Here is an 18,201-nt window from a genome sequence, read left to right as displayed (position 1 = left end):
CGTTGCATATGTTTGTCCAGGGTAGTCCAATAAGGAATTTGTAATAAGCGGAGGCTGGGGTAGCTGCTCTGTTACTCTTGGGTGGACCCTATAGAACAATATCCTGGCAAGGTTTACTCAATAAATGCCATGGAATGTGACTGCCTATTTATAGCCAATCTTCATCACTTTGGTACTAAGTTAATCACGCTGAGAAGCTACAGTACATTCAACGTTTGAGAGAGGAGTGCTGCCTGTCAGTACAAAAGGCATGTATAAACTGCCTTCATGGAGCTTCAACAGTAACTCCCTGAATATAGCACATGCCAGAGGATACACCTTGGTGCACTCCGTGGACACTATAGGACATTTATACTGGATGGCTGTATCCAGTGCATGCCGTCATTGTCTCGTCTGTCTGTAGAGCTGACCAAAGGCAAGCTTTGTAAGCCCGGTGCTCTGCTCCTGAAGAGTGAAGCATTCTACTGAGTGCCTACTAAGGCTTCCTGTAATCAGCACAGCCCTGTGCCACGCTCCTCTTCCACCACCAAGTGGTACCTAAAAAGCCAGGTAGGAGGACGCTTATTCTCTGAAGGCCAAGAGGTCTTCCACTCCTGGAGGGTCTGGCAAGACTTTTATAATCCATGGCACTATATAGTGCACACCAGCCGGACCATGTTCTGTCCCACATGTGTATTTCCATGAGATATTTTTCGACTGATGACGTTGGATGCACAGGATGTGGGATGCTTGGTTCTGGCCCGAGAGGATCACAGTACAACAGGTTGGGAGCTCAAACAATAAATATACAATATCCTATATATAATAATATGCAATATCCTACTCTGAGATGGTTCCCCCAGCTGGTGGCCTTAGGAACTAGGATCACCCCCTCCCCTAAACAGATGGTGAAAAACGTAGAAGTTAAACTTGACCAAAAACTTACATTAGAGGAGCAAGTGAACAGCACAGCCGGGGCACGCTACCACACACTTAGCCTCCTACGTAGGGTCTTCCCTCTCCTGCCAACATCTGTACGTAAAGCTCTAGATCAGGCGCTGATCCTCAGTCGCCTAGACTATTGCAATGCTCTGCTGATCTCTGCAAAGGAATCCTCTCTCAGCAAACTGCAAGTGGTCCTAAACACCGCAGCTCGACTGGTGACCAATGCCCCCCCCCCCCAGAAACGCATCTGCCCCATAACTGCACTGGCGCCAAGTGAAAAAAAGAATAACATTTAAAGTCTACTGTATGGTACACAAATCCCTAAACAATATGGGATCCAGTTATCTGACTAAAAAATTGGTCCGATATATACCACCCAGACCCTGCGGTTGGGTCACCAAGGACTTCTCCATATGCCGCACTTCAAACTAGCCCGCATGGGCGGTAAAGCATTCTCCCACCATGTCCCGCGATACTGGAACCAACTCCCCATCCAGTTACGCCAATGTACCAACTTCCTGGCCTTCAGAAACCTGCTGAAAAATGCACTCACTGTTCTAAACTTCCTCCAAACATTGGTCACTAGCAGACACAGCGCGGAGATATGACGATGGGGGTGATTCCGGCACTCTATAAATCATATAAATAAATAAATATAATGACATATACAACATTCGATTGGGGTAGTTAGTGAATGACATAATCAAGCGGATCCATTTAGAAACAAAAGTAATAATTATTGGACATATTTAACCCCTTCCCTGTGCCGCGAATTCCGCTGCGGCGCGGGCGGGGCTAAGGGGTGGGTGTGGCGCTCCGATACTTATGACGGCTCCACGTTGTCATGAGTCACGGGTGGCGTGTGCTCATGATGGCGTGGAACTGTCATGACCCCGCCCACTCACGAATTTGCCCGCACAGCGGGGAATTAGTGCCGCGTGGGCGGAGCGGCAGCAGCATGATGGCTCCATGCCATCATGAGCACACGCCGGCCGTGACTCATGATGGCGTGGAGCCGTCATGAGCACGGAAAGGGTTAACTTTTTTCCTGATTCGGCACATACATGGTTCTTGGATTCTTCACGTTAAAAGCAAAACTTCAGACAGCATGTGTTTAGCGCTGTAAGGGAATTGTGCCGAGAGCTCCTGAGGAGACCTGCAGGAACTGATGAATGTAAAGTGCGTGGTCTGTCTCTGAGTTTTCTAGCTTTTACACCATTAAGTGCTGCGACCTAAAACAGGATATGGGCATCACTCTAGCCCCTCATGCACAACACTAAGTGCTTCCCACAAGAACCATGCTGCAACTCGGACATTGAAAACCAAGCACTCCACAACAATGTAGCATGCTACCCGTCTTCATAAGCGCTTTGGCGTTTCAGAGGCATAAAGCACTTTCAAAATGCAAATATAATATATGGAAGATTACAACCTCCAGATGCTGACTTTGGATAGATAGCTGGCATTGCCTCCTGCCCATGTTTAAACTCAAGAGTTCAAGGCGTTGCTGCCTTTCAGTATAGAGGGGGCCCATGCACCACAGGGATCCTGTGAAATTTAAGTCTGACTGAAACTTTGTATGAGTGAAATCAAATTTGAGCCAAAGCACGCATTAGAACTAACCCTGGGCGAAGCACTATGCAACGATGCGTAGTTTGTGAAGTTTGCGGTACTTCGCACTACGCAAATTGCACATAGCACAGTGCAAACACGCGTAGCGTAGCGTAGTGCAGCGGTCATTTTTTGCTTGCTTGTTGTCCTCAACGGCAAGTTGGCGAGCGCAAGTGAGCAAAATTACATCCCGGCGAGACTTTTTCCTCGTTCGCGATCAGCAACATCAAGTTGCGGATCGCGAGCATGGAAAATAAACCTCCCGGCAAGATTCTCAACGCGGGGAGGTCAGGTTTCTCATTGCGAGTGGTCGCGTATGCTCGCGACCGCTCGCGATGAGAAACTACCAGTCTGTGTTGAGAAAGCTGCCGCTCGAGTAGAAATCTACTCGAGCGGCAGAAAACAACCGCTTGCACTGTGCAAGATGCGGTTTGCACTGATTGCACAGTGCGGACAAGCATCCGGCACTGTGCAATCAGTGCGAACAGCATTTTGCACAGTGCACTACGCAGTTCACGTAGCTGGCTTAGTGCGAAGTGCACTTCGCGTAGCTACACGTAGCGCTACTACGCAAACTACGCCCAGGGTTAATTTGAACAGAGCACAGAGAGTGGCAAAAGAAAAGATGGCTTTGAAACTTACCGTTTCGTGACCCGATCAAGTCTCAAAAGGGCATACTGCAACTCTTCATTTCTGAAAATGTATGAGAATGTACACTTAGCATCAGCACCACAATGGATGAGACGGTACACTTGGCATCAGCACCACAATGGATGAGAAGGTACACTTGGCATCAGCACCACGACCTAATACAATACAACGATGTTTTTTGTTCAGGCAATTAAGGAGCAAAATGTATTTATTTGTGATATTCGTATTGTGCTGAACGTTATTTTAAGATTACTTCAGAACACTATATGGATTGTTAATATGCAGTTTGGCAAGGTAACAGGAGCTGTGAGTACAACTGGAAAGGTTTGCCCACATATCTGACACAATTCAGTCACAACCCCTGACCACGCAGAGCTCAATCGCTCGTAACAACTATTGTTCCCAATATTTAAAGTTCTTATTGTTTCTTAACTTGTATTATTTACGGCTGCCACCCAGGAGTCCATGTTAGTTTTCTGTGGAATTTCTAAAATAACAAGAGCAGGACATCTGATAATTCCTTGGTGTAAACAAGCTCCCAGCCTGGGTGGGGAGAATGTACTTATTCTATTTTATGTGTAGTGCAAGACTATGTGGTAGCCATATTCCTGCTGCCCTCTAGTAACTCTCTAGCCGCCTCTTCCAAGGACCTCTCAGCCAATGGAATGGCTGTTATGGCACATCTATCAAAATACATACTTCTAGAGATCTGCAACTGTACAAAAGGCAGCCTCTGATTGATTACTGCTGACCCCAATATGACAACTTTCAGAACTCTTTATTTAAAATCAGCTAAATAAGGAGCTTTAAAAAATCTGTCTCAGGTTTGCAAAGCCAGTCAATGGCCGTGTCAATATACCTAAAAGAGATCACCCCATACTGCCCTAAAGCATATAGCATTCCACAGTAATTCTTCCACCAGGAATAGAAATGGAAATAATGGTTGGGTGTTTTCAGCATAAAGACCAAGATGATAGATGGACCAGCCACTGACGATTAGATCAGCCAGAACACTGACAGAATATCAGTAACAAAAATATTGTATGGACAGAATATCGTGTCAGAAATATGGAGGACCAAAATATCGAGAAGGGAAGTGCAAATAGGTCGGTAAAGATTTACAATTCTTAACTCCACACCTTTGTAGCTTGAAGATATATATATATAGTCCAGGTATATTTGTGAAGTTATATATGGTAAAACTTTGTTTACCCATATAAACTTCCCCTTCACAATATTTTTGTCCTCTATATTCTTGACACAATATTTTGTCTACACAATATTTTTTGCCAAATATTTTGTCTACACACCAATCAGTCAATGACTATGTGACATTCAGAAGATGTGCAGGAAATGATAGCATAACTGTTAAGTTTCACTCCATGGCTCTCTGTCTCAGCGGTAGACATACTGGACCTTATTGAAGCAATCATTTGTTCACCTGCTATTAGACATAGGTGGGACACATTATGACTAGGGCTCCCGGTTTTATGGTATTTATTTTTTTGCCATTTCCGTCTGTATTTATTCATATTTTTATATTTTATCTGTATTTATCCACATTTATTTTTCCCACAAGTAAAAGATGTCGCTGCAGCTAGTATTTTTCCACATTTATTTAAATTTACAGTGTACCCATACACTTGTTTGTTATTGGTCAAAACATTCATCTGAAAACTTTGCCATTCACAGAATTTCCCAAATATAACTTATATGTTATGTTTTATCTACATGGCACGAATTCTACCATTTTCGGCTACCATTCGATTTTAGACCTTCTCTGCTTTCGAGGATTTTATCGCAGACTGGCTTCTGGCGTTTGTCAGTTTTAGAAAGTTTTAGTCGGTATATTGATCTTTTATTTACGGTTATTACGTCTTATAAATATACTGGTTGAGGCTGTGAGTCAGGCTATATGCCTAAAATGGTTTGATGGTGGGTTAGTCTGTGGGCGCTCTCTTATCCCCACAAACCTAGCCCTCCTCTGCACACCATTGTTGAATTTGCTCACTTTAAGCAGGCGGTGACCCAGGGGTGCTCCAAGGAAGTGCAGAGATCCCTTGGACAGATAAAGACCTGTTAATAGCAGAATACTGGCAGGTGAGGCCGGATGGCAGAGTCCGCTGCCCTTCTGAAGACGTGTCATCAAGTTACCAAGTTTTCAGAACCTCTGGTATGACTTTCATCAAGGCTGGCGTTTTTGTACTTAAAGGATGAGCTGGCCCACCTTCCTCCTGGGCTCAGTGTTAGTCAGTTAGGCATATATTAACCCTTGCTGCTCCAGATAACAGAGGTACGCGTGGAGCACCGTAGAAAGATGCCTGCATTTGATTTAATACAATGAATGGAATATACCAACGGAACTGACAGTGTTTTGGCACTCTAAGCCATGCCTGTTTCAATTATATCATTTTATCAACATCGGAAGGAAGGCCGAGTTGGACCTACAAGGATTCAAGCGTGTGACCTTAAAGTTAGACGCAAACTTCTGTAGCATTTCCTCAATCCATGGATGTATTTTATCTTATATTTCCGCCCCCCCCCCACTCTCTCCCCGACTTCCTGTGTGTGAGCCCAGGCTGAGACAGCTTCCCCGGGCACACACACTGACAGTTTTTGTGCTGCTAGCCGCACCCGAGTACTTCACAGGTCTTTAAAAGACCATGCACTTGTTAACAAGGCTTTGTTGTTTTTCACCCCTTCTTAGAGCCCTTGCTTCTCCACTTTGCCTGTGGCTGGAAGAATTACTCTGTGAGCAATCACCATACCATTCTATTTTGCAACTCTTTGCTGGAGCACGGCAGTGCTGCAAAATGTGCTAGTATTTACCCGTTTTTAAATGTAAATACAGACAAAGCAAAACTTGTTTTCCGTCTGTATTTATATGTAAAAATCTGTTTAAACGGAAAACCGGGAGCCCTAATTATGACTGGCATTTATGGCTGCAGCCTGCCATACAGACAAAAACAGTATGTAAACACTATGAAATGCCAAGAAGTAAAGAATTTCAAAGCTTTTCGTGATACAACAGATTATACCCACTGTAGACTTATTTTGAAAGAAACAAGTTGTGCTTTCCCACAAGTTTTAGGTGGACTATTCATGTTGGTCATTTCACCTCAAACCCTACAGTAGAGGCCATCTGTAAATCCGAAGAGTCCACAAGGTCTGCTAACATTCCGAAGTGGTTTGTTTTTTGGATGCCATGCAAGAGGTTCCAATGATAGGAAGTGATCTGCGGTGCAACCCTTTGCTTCTGGAATATCTATCCAGCACTCTCAGGTGACTCTCTGGTCGCAATCTGTTTGAGCAGTTTTGTAGATTTTGTGATTTGCTTTACATATGGTATGTTTTGACTAGCTTTTTATAAATTCCCAATAACCGCTCCATTAAATGTGCTTTAATATCACCACACAGTGAAACATTCTGCCTTCCATTAAACAGCCAATTCATTGATTATTCAGTCAGTTGTTCCTCAGCAGATCGGCTTGTAGAAACCAACTGTCGATAGAAAGATTCCAGTCAAACCCATCCATCTCTATTAGGATCATTGACAGTACATTTCTCACCGCTCATCCTGCCTCCTCTTGTATAAACTGAAATAAGGAACTCGCACGAGGATGTCTTCTGTCTGGGGTTTGGATTCTGTGTTTCCAGTGAGTTGAGAACTGTAAACTGCTCCTGGGTATAAAACCAAAATAAATACAGTTAGATCACTCCCACAAGCAGCTTGTTAGCATAGAAGAGAATATCGGCATCCAATCTAGGGCAAGGGCATGCTCTCTACAAGGGCTATCTGTAATTGAATGTACTGTAACAATACGGATACATGTTTTGGAAATCACCATTGAGCATAAAGGAGGATTTTTCCAAGGCATGGCACTAATGGCCATTGATCTAACAATGTTGGTCAAAAGTCTACTGTACATAGTCTATGGTGTGGACAGCCAGGTTCATGCCTTGAGCAGGCCTGTCTATCACTATTTGATTAACTCAATTATGGTCAGACAAGGTGAATCCACAGTCCTATGAATACAGAACATGTTCTGATTACTTGTAATCCAATCTTCTAAAAAAGCCAATTGATTATATTATGAAGTTATTGTGTGGTCTGATGAAGTCAGTTCATAGTCTACCATATCTGTCTACGGTTGAAGAATCAGTCTGTAACCTGATGGATTCTTTAGTATTAGGCCTGGCAAATTGAGTTTGTGGTCTGATGAAAACAAGTCAGGATCTGCTGATGTCCATCCATGATCTCATGATCTCAGTGCAAGACGTAATTAAGTCAGTTCATGGACTGATAAAGTCAATCTATGATCTGATTGATTCAGTTCATGAACTCGGTTTAAAATGAATTAATGATTGATGAATTCATCTCATTACTCAGATAAAAACAGATCACAATATGCCGATGTCAATCTATGATCTAATTAAGTCAGCCATTGCGAGATCATGATCCCCTGATGCTAGTGAATCTAGAAGTTCAAAAGTCTATAATCCAAAGAGTACAATCTATGACCTGATGACGTCAGTCTATGTACAAAATGCAGCCTGTTTATGGGGTGATGATGCAAGTCCAGCAGACAATGCACTTTTTGCATGGCCAATAAAGGTAATCAATATTTTAATGGATCGTGTGCATGATGGGTGATGGATATATATTGCAGTATAGCCCAATGGACCTCATCCATTGTGGATAATGAAAGGCACCTAGTCCAATGGTACCTTTTCTATGGAAGATGACAAAAGTGTATTGTTTGATACTCGTTCGATGGGCCCTGTTCATAGTAGAAGAGGGATGTCCATGTTTGTTTGAGAATCCATGATCTGATTGAACCCATCAATGGAGGATGAAGAAAGGTTATGGTTCAAAGTAGGTACTTCGGTCCTATCCATACCAGAAAAGAAAGTCTGTTGTTCAATGGCAGTCCATGGGTTGACAAATCAAGGAATTCAGTTTAGTTTAGAAAGAGATACGGTCACTGGAGGAAATCCAAAGGTGAATGAGCAGGTATGGCTCTTTGTTTGGATGCACGTCTCTGGTAGTTTCTTTGTGCAACAAAAGGATAGCAGCTAATGCCCAGAGGAAAAGGCACTACCTTCAAGACTAAAGGTCTGAATTTCAACTTGGATAGATCAGCCTTTTCTCTGTGGACTACGCCAACGCTTTATATGCAGGTTTGCCAAAATATCTCCTGAATAGACTTCAGGTCATTCAGAATGTGGCAGCACAACTGCCTCTGGGTTTGCCGGGACAGGACGGGAACATATTTCCTGTTATTTGCACAATTTGCACTAGCTTCCCATCGGAAAATAGTTTTATTTTTTAAGTAGCACTTTTAATGCATAGGGCTCTCCATCACTCTGGACCAGACTAACTTTCGGCTAGGATTGCCTTTTATAGCCCTGTTAGAGTTTTACGCTCATCTGGTAATCGTTTGTCTAAAGTCCCTAAGGTTCATCTGGCTACTGCGGGAGGTCGCTCTTTCTTCTTCCTGTGCCCTGTGTGGTGGATCAAGCTCTCTTTTGACCTGCGTCAAACAAAGATTGAAGCCAGGTTTAAGATAAAGCTTAAGACCCGGATTTTTTCTCAGTAATCACCATCCATATCTGCTTCTTTTCACAAACCGTTTAGTTACAGGACACTCTTGAGTAGCTGTGCACTTTATGAATTCCTTCACAATCACAATCTTTCAGAGGACCGTAAGATCAACCCCAATTGACAACAGTAATAACAGCACCTATGTTTTTAAATAGCAAGAGACAATTCAGTTTGTGATAAAAGATATACAGCTATTATTATTGTTATTATTATAATACATGGGATTCTGCATTCCCTGTAGAAATTCACATCTCAAATTGCGCCATAATCAGTGACTTGTAATGCACCCAGCCATCAATTATAAAGGAAAGAAGTCAGAACTCAACTGTGATAAGTTATTACAGTTGAGTTCTGACATCATAATGCCTGCTACCAGAGCCAGCAGCCAAGGTGAAATACCGGTCAGGTCACAGAGCAGCTGTTTAAAGAAAAGAACATTACATTTTGGTTTGCTTTCTTCTGCTCTATTTTCCTAGCTTACAGTGACAAGCAAAAACAACATCTTTACTTTTAGCACGCCCTAGATAAGTTATAAAAAAGTTACAATATTTCTGTATGTTTCTACACATTCTAAGGGTGTTCTGCAGCTTTTTTGTTTTAAACCTGTCTAGTATTGAACTCTTTGTATTAGCTTTTTGCAGCAAATATCTAACAGGTTTTTGATGTGTTTAATTTTGCACAAGTGGTTCTATTGTTATTCTTCATATTTGCAAACAGGCTCTCTTCCGTATGAAAGGTCAAGGTTTTAAATGATTTGTGGGAAAGTTGAAGGAGTGACCATGTATTATATGGGATAAAGTACCCCCTGCCATACATGAAACGGGTATTGTAAGTCACCTCAGAGCTCCATATTCTTATAAAGGAATTCGACCTTCGGCCTTGTTCCTTCATATGGTTATAGAACTCCTCGGTGACTTGCAATAGCCTCATAATGTGTGGCACGGTGTGCTTTATCCCTTATATTCATAGTAGTAGCAACAATATTATTATCTTCATCATTAGTAGTAGTAGTAGCAGCAGCAGCAGCAACCATGGAGCCAAAGATATTGCACATTACCAACACCTGCTGTTACCATAGCATTGACAATTGTAAAAAGGGCTTGGGAGCGTTAAACTGTGTGTTCACGATAAAGAATCTTTTCATCCTGACTGTATATTGTCTGTACTTTTAGAAAATGCTGAACTCCCTACTGTTTACCAAGCTAAGCACCATGCCAGAATCTCAGGTGCACCTCATCGCTGTGTTGTGGGTTCACACTACATTCAGAGAGATTTTCTACAAAACGTATGCAGGCTTCAGCACTATATGAATATCATAAACCAGGCGAGCTGAGTGATGCCCAGAAAGCCTGTTGTTCTGTGCCTAACCTTAATCAGAGTGTGCTGCTGGATGAATGGTTGGATGCTTGCATGCATTTTACTGGATGAAAAATATACAGCCTTTGCAGAGCTCTGCAGGTTATGGGTCTAGGCTAGCAAAATATCAATTTCTGGAAATGTTATCAAAACTTGAGAAGATGTAATCCTAGACTAAAGAAATGCAGGTCAGTTTCACAGCAGATGCAGGTCAGGTTCAGAGAAGATGCATGCTCTTTTGAAAGGAGATGCAGGGCCAGTTTGAAAATATGTAGACCCAGCTTAGAAAAGATCCAGAATGTGTATTTTAGATGAGATACCATTCCAGTGAACACCTATTAAAAATTCTGATAGACCCTCACCCTTTAGCTCTTCCTTGATGTGTGTCAGAAGGGGCGAGAAGACTCCAAGCTGAGGGATCACACTGTCCAGTATCTCAAACACCTGCTTGATACGAGCCTCGGTTGGTTGCTGGAAGGAAACTCCTTTCTTGTCATCCAGCAACTGAAGTAAGTATTGATTAGCTGGTGGAGAAATGATATAAAGACTGCCCATCAAAAGTGAAAAGAAAATTATGAAACCTCAAGATGGAATAAGCCACATTGTTACATTGTTTTCTGATCTTGTGCCCCTGTATATTTCTACGTTAATACCTCTTCATCAAACTAGGTTTCATGCACAGCAAATATCATAAGAGATCGCAAGCATCACAGAAACAAAGAGGGCAAAACTTCTCCTTCACATCTAGTTTAAAATGCTTTACAAGTATAATATCTGCCTTATGAACAAGGCAGGGTGTAGAGGTGACGACTGTAGAAAGTCCCTTACCACCACCGGAGTACTGTGTTAGTTTGTTACCCCACAGTGCTTGTTGATTGCAGGTCCACAGGGTGAAGATACAACAAGAACAGTGAGGAGTGGAAGTAGTTTACTCTTACAAGGGACATGGGGTTGAGAGGGGTGCACAAATCACATTTTTGTGCAAGGTTCCACACTTCCATTATCTGATCAACGAGTTGAATACTGTTGCCTTTATATTCCATAAAGACCAACTTCCTGTTAAAATTTTATGGAAGTAAGTGTATTCTCTAAATCTCATCCTGTTGATGTCCAGTGCGAACCTGTGCATGTGACTCTGATAAAAACCTTCGAGTTGGCTTGGGCCAGTTTGTCGGTATTTGTAAAGCACCCCGGTGCTCAGAACTCATTCCATTAATACAATTGCAGGGAGGAACTTCTCCAATAAATGGGTCACCTCAAATTTTTTTTTTTAGTTTACATTTTTATTAAAATAACTATGTAAAAACCTTACATTTAAGAATAGAATTGTTTAAAATATTGATCCTATTGTCTATAATGGATAAATAAATATTATATGAAAAACAAAATTATACTGAATTCAAACCAATAACTTAATTAAATATTTTATACAGAGTGCTAGATTTGTGGAAGATAATCACAGAAGACAGGGAAATGGAATGAAAGAAAATAAATGGGGTGGGGTGGGGGATGGAAGGAAGGCAAGGTATGAAGTAAATATATAGTAGATCATTCCAAAAATAAATTTACTAAATCATTCCAAAAATATACACAGTTAGCTTATCAATCTGTACTGTACTGTGCGTTACTGTGATATATTCTTTACTTTGTCAAAAAAAGTTATACTCAGAAGGGCAAATAAATGACAGCTTTTAAACCACTGATTTCCTGATTACAAGGTCAACATTTAGCATGAGTATCCACACTCCATTTCACTAACATTACAGGAGTAATTAATAAGTGATTGTAAAAAAAAAAGTGTTTGAGTAGTATTGGCAACACAGAATACTTTCACCTATATTTTATTCCAAAGGTCTGTGGACTAGAAAACATTAAGACCAGATTCCTGATGTAGTTCTGTTTTTGATATTAGCCTATTATTATTAGGACCATTAAGTGACTTAATTTTTGAACATCTGCAAAAGTTCAGATAACACCATTTTTTAACAATGGATTAACCCAAATAAGATTTAATCGTTTCCAAGTCTTCCAAAAAAAGATCTTTTGATTACTTTAATATTATTATACCATAAAAAAGATTTCATGAAATTAACTTTCTACCCTTCATTGGAAACTAAAAGAAGTTGTATTTTACTTGTATAGTAAACAAAAGAAAAAAATAAATAGCAGGGTCTCTTCCTGAATGCTCATTTTTGTCTCAGAGGAAGGTGATATAGAATATAACTCTATACATCCCTAAAAGTTAAGGGAATTTTTCTCAAAAGATAACCAATGGGCGGCTTGTCCTAGACAGAAAGTATGATAATGATTAAAGATGTGAAAATTAACTCATCCCTCTTGTCTATACATGCTTAACTCTGTACATTTTATAATTCCATAAAAACTTTAATAAGAATCTAATCCATCTTTGTGAAATGTACTTGGGTATTACAACATGAATCATATAGTGTTATTGGCAAAAGCACCATCTTAAGTCAAGTCTACCCCATCAAGATATAAACAAAAGATTCCATTTTAAAAACTAAAGTATCACGTTTGTTCATGGTGTCGTCAAAATAATCTCCACAGCTGAGCTAGAGAACTATAACACTAAATATTTAAACTTAAGTTCTGGCCATTTCGTCCAGACTCATACAGTTCAATTATTTGCATTGTGTCTACAATCATCCCTCCAGGCTGTGGGGCATGGGCAGAACCCCTTTGCCAGCACTGCACTAGTCCGGAGCAGATTCCTAACCACCATATTGAGCTGTTCCATCATTGGCACATACTGGGCTAGCATATACTCACAGCTCGGAGTATAGGCTAAAAATGTCAATTAAAACCAAGAGTAGCATTTCTGGAGCTTATAGGAGGATGGAAGGGGAGCAGCAGTGCTCAAATATTAACTGGTCTAGGATTCTTGATTGCAAAACATTGGTGAACCACTGCTCCCTCTGCCGTGGGTCAGTGGAGGGGAGGCATAGACAGATGCACCCTGGTGGAGGACGTTGTTTATAAAGCTAGAGGCTGCCCAGCTAAATACCAACTGAGGTGCTCCAAATGGATACAGCAAAAAATGTTTGATGAGCTGGAACTGACCACTCCACATGTAGCATCGGCCATAGCCACAATCAGCAGTACAGGTAAGTGTGATGGTCTTATGCAAACTAAAGAAGAATTAGATCTGTTTGTTAATGTAGCATTTATATACGATTGCCTTTATTGTAAATGCAAATAAAAAGAGATATATAACAATATATGTATTTAAACTTAGACAGATGCAAGGAGAACCTCCAATCTGCAAATTACTTTTTGAGACAACATTTATTATGCAGAATTATCTTGCATTTGTCCGAATTCAACTTACAATCCGACAAAATGGAATAGTTTTACACTTCTGCAAAAAATGGAGGATATGAAATGTCAGTTAGTATTAGAAATGTAAAGTAAAATGTCTTCTACATAACCCAATAGTTTAAGTTGCTTTTCACATTATGCATATACGGTTATTTCTTTCTTTCTCTGAATTCTAGATATAAATGCCTCTTTGCTGAGGGAAATAATTAAATAAAATACCATTAGCAAAAATAGCCGCTTGTGGAGAGGTAATAGTAATGAAATAAAATCTCAAATTTTGTCTCTAAAGCCAAACAAACTCAGCGTCCTAAAAACAAATTGACATTCTATCATATCAAATGCTTTCTCAGTGACTAAAGTAAATGCTGCTAAGAAAACGTTCATACTTTACTTAAAATGTGAAAGAAAGGTCTATTATCAGAAGAAAAACAACCTTTAACAAACCCAGACTGTTCTATCCCAATACGTTTATGTATGAGTAAAATAGGATCAATTCGTAAGACCAAAGTTTTTGCAAATATCTTGTAATGCACATTGATTAATGAGCTAGGATTATCATTTTTGCAAAGCTTTAAATCTTGATTTTCTTTAGGAATAAGACAAATCATAGCCTTGTGAAAAGAATCCCGAGCAGACTTAGAATGTGCAAAAGAATAAAAAAATCTAAGAGTTTAGGGAATTAGATCTTGGAAAACTGGGACTACAATTCTAGTGTGAAACCATCCAGTGCTGGTGCTTTCTCTATTTGTAAAAAGATTAACAGCATTACTCATAAAATGATCATTCTCTAGGGAGGTGAATTCTATTGTAATCCAATTGAGGTTTTTTAGGAGACTGTAAATAAGTGTTAATCTCTGTTTCTGAAGGTGTTTATTCTGAGGTGTAGATGCCTTTATAAATATGTTAAAAATTAATCTAGAAGATCCAAATCTTTATATAGAGGTAGATCCTTATGATATGATCTATCTTAGTCCGATCACTGCTAATTTTCAGATCATTTGCTAATAAATTCCTCAGATAGATTTTGTCCACTGTAATATTAACATGTAAACAAGTGGATGCACTGTTAATAGCAAATGTATTATATTGTAATTTAGCTTTCATCAAATAATGTAATGAAACATTAGATATTGAGTGATAATATGAATATTCATGATTTTTAATAATATCTGATAGTATATTTGATTCCTTACCGGCTGTTTTATTTAAAAAAAGAAATTGAAACATATTGAATAATAAAGCCTTGTGCTGCTGCATTTAAGGAATACCAAAAGCTAGACAGAGGTATTTTGGGGAAGAGTACATGCAAAAAATGTATCACTGAACTTCTCAAATCCACATATGAAGTTGGGGGTCATGTAACAAAGAGGTGTTAAATCTCCACCTTCTCGGATGAGCTGGAAGGGGAGTTAAATCATAGTCAGTGAACCCTGGGGCACAATCTGATATATGAATATTACTAAGCTATGCATTTATTAGAGTCTGGATAAACTATTACTCACAAATATATAATCCGTTTGGGATTGTGTAGTTTACATCCGACTCACTTGGTGTAGCGATTATGTTCCATCAAACAACCCGATGTAAGGTTAGTTATTCTAAGGTGGACTCCCTCAGTAGAATATGTCCTCCTCTTAGACCCCATATATGGCAAACAATGGATGCTTGCTAGCCTCTATCTCCCTCCTGCCCTACTGGACGACTCCTTGAATACACTCAACATGGCCTTGGCTGATACTCTCCCCGATTCCCTAGTAATTGGAGGCGATTTTAATGCAATTATGGACAAACATGAAGATATTTACTATTTGATGTACTTTACAGCATATCGGCCCTCTGGTTTTACCAGACTGGCCAAAGATATGAGACTTTCTGAAGTATGATGTGAGTGTAAGAGAGGGGAGAAGGGATATTCATTCCACCCAATGGCACACAACACATTCACCCGACTTAATAACTTCTTCATACCACACAACACGATCTCAGAGGTCACGGACCTAACCTTACTTCCCTTGCAAGATCGATTAACACAACTCCCAAAATACAGCACATTGGAGGCCAGTTTAACGATGGAATCCCTAAGCAAGAAATATATCAAACAAAATTACTGTACACTACTGTCTAACAACCCGAACCCATTGTTTCCCTTACAAGAAGCATGATCTGCAGATGTGTGCTCACTCGATGCTGATGATGACTGGATAGAAGCCAGGGTGGCCCCCTGCACACTAGTCATATGGGCTGGGCTTTGAGACTTATTATTCAGCTTCTTTATTTCCATAGGATATGTTATACCACTGTGTGGAGTAGGGGTTTGGGCGGACCGGAAGAACAGGCGGGGAGGCCGGATGTAGTGCGCTATGATCAGCGAGATTTATTGACTTTGCAGGGTATGGAAGGAAAGTCTCAGGGAAAACAAACAATGTTCGGTAGGTCCCGGATGTCCTCCGCTGGGTGGGCGTCATCTGGTGGGGGTTCTCCGCTGGGCTGGGGTCGTCGGGTGAGGGTCTCTCCTGGGCTGGGGTCATCTTGTCCTGGGATGTGCACCGGTGTCCCTCGGAGGTATATACAAAGGAGAGAAAGTACAGGGCTGTTAGTCCTTTAGCGTAGGACCGTTTGAGTACTGTCACCGACACCGGGTTGTGAAGGTTCGGAAAACGAAATGTGGGGGCGGGACGGTAAGGAGGGCTAAGAAGGGAAGGACAAGAAAGAGGAGGGGAAGAGGGTGATATCGTGAAGGGAAGGTGCAATGGCCTCTATACAATATACAGTGCGAGTGGTAGGGTTATCTATAATATACAGTGGCTCGGTGGTCTATCAGGTGAGGTTCTAGTTACACTACTTTACAACTATCTACAATGGGAACACGGAGAATAGATAACAGCGTATTCACGTGCCCAGCCGCAACTCTCCAGCGAGTTGCGGCCGCTCTCCAGCCTCCTCCTGAGGACTCCACCAGTCTTCGGACCAGACGTCCTCTTCCTCGTCCTCGCCTCGGCTCTTCAACTCGCCTCCGCTCTCCGTCACGGGTTCTTTGCTTGCTGGCTCCTGCCACGGGTCTGCTGCTCGGAACGCTCCCCCTTCCGGGTTGTCGGCTTTTCTGTGTTCCGGGGATGTACTTCCGGTGTCTGGGGGGGACCGCTTCCGGTTCTCCGCGCGTCGGCACTGGTACCATTAGGGGGAGAGAGAGAGGGGAGGAGTCCTGGTTGACAGGGACGCGTTATGGCCGGGCTCGGAAATCAGGGACCTCAGGCTCGGACGCCACCCCGCAGAGGTAAGGGCCGCTTCCTTTCCACACACTGACAGCTTACTCCAGATTTAAATCCTCCTCTGCCCCAACTTGCACTAGATGTTAATTCTCACAGTGGAGTGGTGTGGCTCACTGGTTAGAGGCGGCAGACCCGGAAGCAGAGATCGGCCCTGGACCAGGGTTCGATTCCCGACGCGGCAGGGTCTTGGGCCATGGTCAGCGGACTCGATAATTATCACCTCGGTGCCTACTCCAACCATGGGTCCCACTCAGCAACTCTGGGCAATAGCTTGCTTAATCTCTACTTACGGCCCCATCAGCGCCGGGGATGCTTGTCTTCACCTTGGAGATGCCCAGTAGGGACCATCTCACAGGGAAAGCCAGGATGGGTCCCCCAGTGGTATACAGCGCCGGGACGCCCCTTTGCTGGGGCAGCTGTGCGCTTTACAAGTATACGACATTTAACATACGACATTTAACAGGGCACCCTTTACAACATGGTCTGAAAACCTTCTGTCACCCAACAGTACTGGAAACAAATCCAATGGGAAATGAGTTGGGTTTTTCCACTAGATTTGACACCTAAAATTGCCCTCCTTGGGATTATGGAGGATATAGGAAGCATACTGGCCCAACGTATTAGAGACTTGGTGACAAAACGCGATATTGCAAAAACACTGAAGAGCCTGACATCCTCCCACATTGAAAGACTGTCTCATTGGTGTACCCTCGAATGGACATTTTATAAGGTTTAAGGGTGCCTAGCCAAGCATGAAATGGCATGGGGACTCTGAAAAGGGGATGTGTAATTTGAACTTTTTTCTGATATTGTAGCTGTGTGCCACCCCATTGCCCCTCCCCTCGCCCCCAAACCATTGTTCCTAGGTGGGGATTTCTGCTGTGACTAGATCGAGCATGTTTTAAATGTTAAGTTTATGACTACGGTAATTCACTGCAACGTTTCTAGCTAATATGCAGCACCTGTAGCAGTTTCATTATATGTTATTTAATGGATGTGTTGAATATTATATGTATGACAATTATGTGTATCCAAAACAAACAAAAAAAAGCTTGGAAGATAATCAATTCGGGATTGAGATCGGTGACCTGGGGAGAAAAAAAGTGCATTCCCTTAAAGTTGGATTACATTGTCTCCATACAATTACAAAGGAGCTAAGAGGTTCTGGGAAATAGTTGAACACAATTATTTATGCATTTTATTGTGGAACAAATATAACTTGGAGTTCCTGTCTAGCATAGGGTCAAACAATTATTATCAAGATTTATTATTATAAAACAGACACTACATGATCTCTTAAGCGAGACAGGATTGGAGCAAGCGGTAATAACAGCATATATTGAATATTGATAGTAGCATATTATATTGCCAAGTCATACGGACTTTAGTTTAGTTATTTAAACATCTGCATCTTCAGCGTTGTCAGAAGTCAGCAAGTATGTTTTC

At 41.5% G+C, this 18,201-nt stretch overlaps 1 protein-coding gene across 2 annotated transcripts in view; it reads right to left on the bottom strand.

Annotated features, from left to right (window-relative positions):
* The window catches only part of LOC144753541 (uncharacterized), an 869,206-nt gene that overhangs the window by 829,001 nt on the left and 22,004 nt on the right, over positions 1–18,201 (bottom strand). For both annotated transcript variants that reach the window (XM_078641195.1, XM_078641196.1), the window contains exons 2-4: positions 10,510–10,671; positions 6,756–6,867; positions 3,178–3,228 (exon numbers count right to left, since the gene is read on the bottom strand). In XM_078641195.1, coding sequence (XP_078497321.1) covers positions 3,178–3,228; positions 6,756–6,867; positions 10,510–10,671 — 325 coding nt within the window. The remainder of the gene's footprint in view (positions 1–3,177; positions 3,229–6,755; positions 6,868–10,509; positions 10,672–18,201) is intronic.

This window comes from Lissotriton helveticus, chromosome 5_1 (assembly GCF_964261635.1).
Source record: "Lissotriton helveticus chromosome 5_1, aLisHel1.1, whole genome shotgun sequence".
Classification (NCBI taxonomy): Eukaryota; Metazoa; Chordata; class Amphibia; order Caudata; family Salamandridae; genus Lissotriton; species Lissotriton helveticus.
This window is presented reverse-complemented; position numbering and strand designations above follow the sequence as displayed.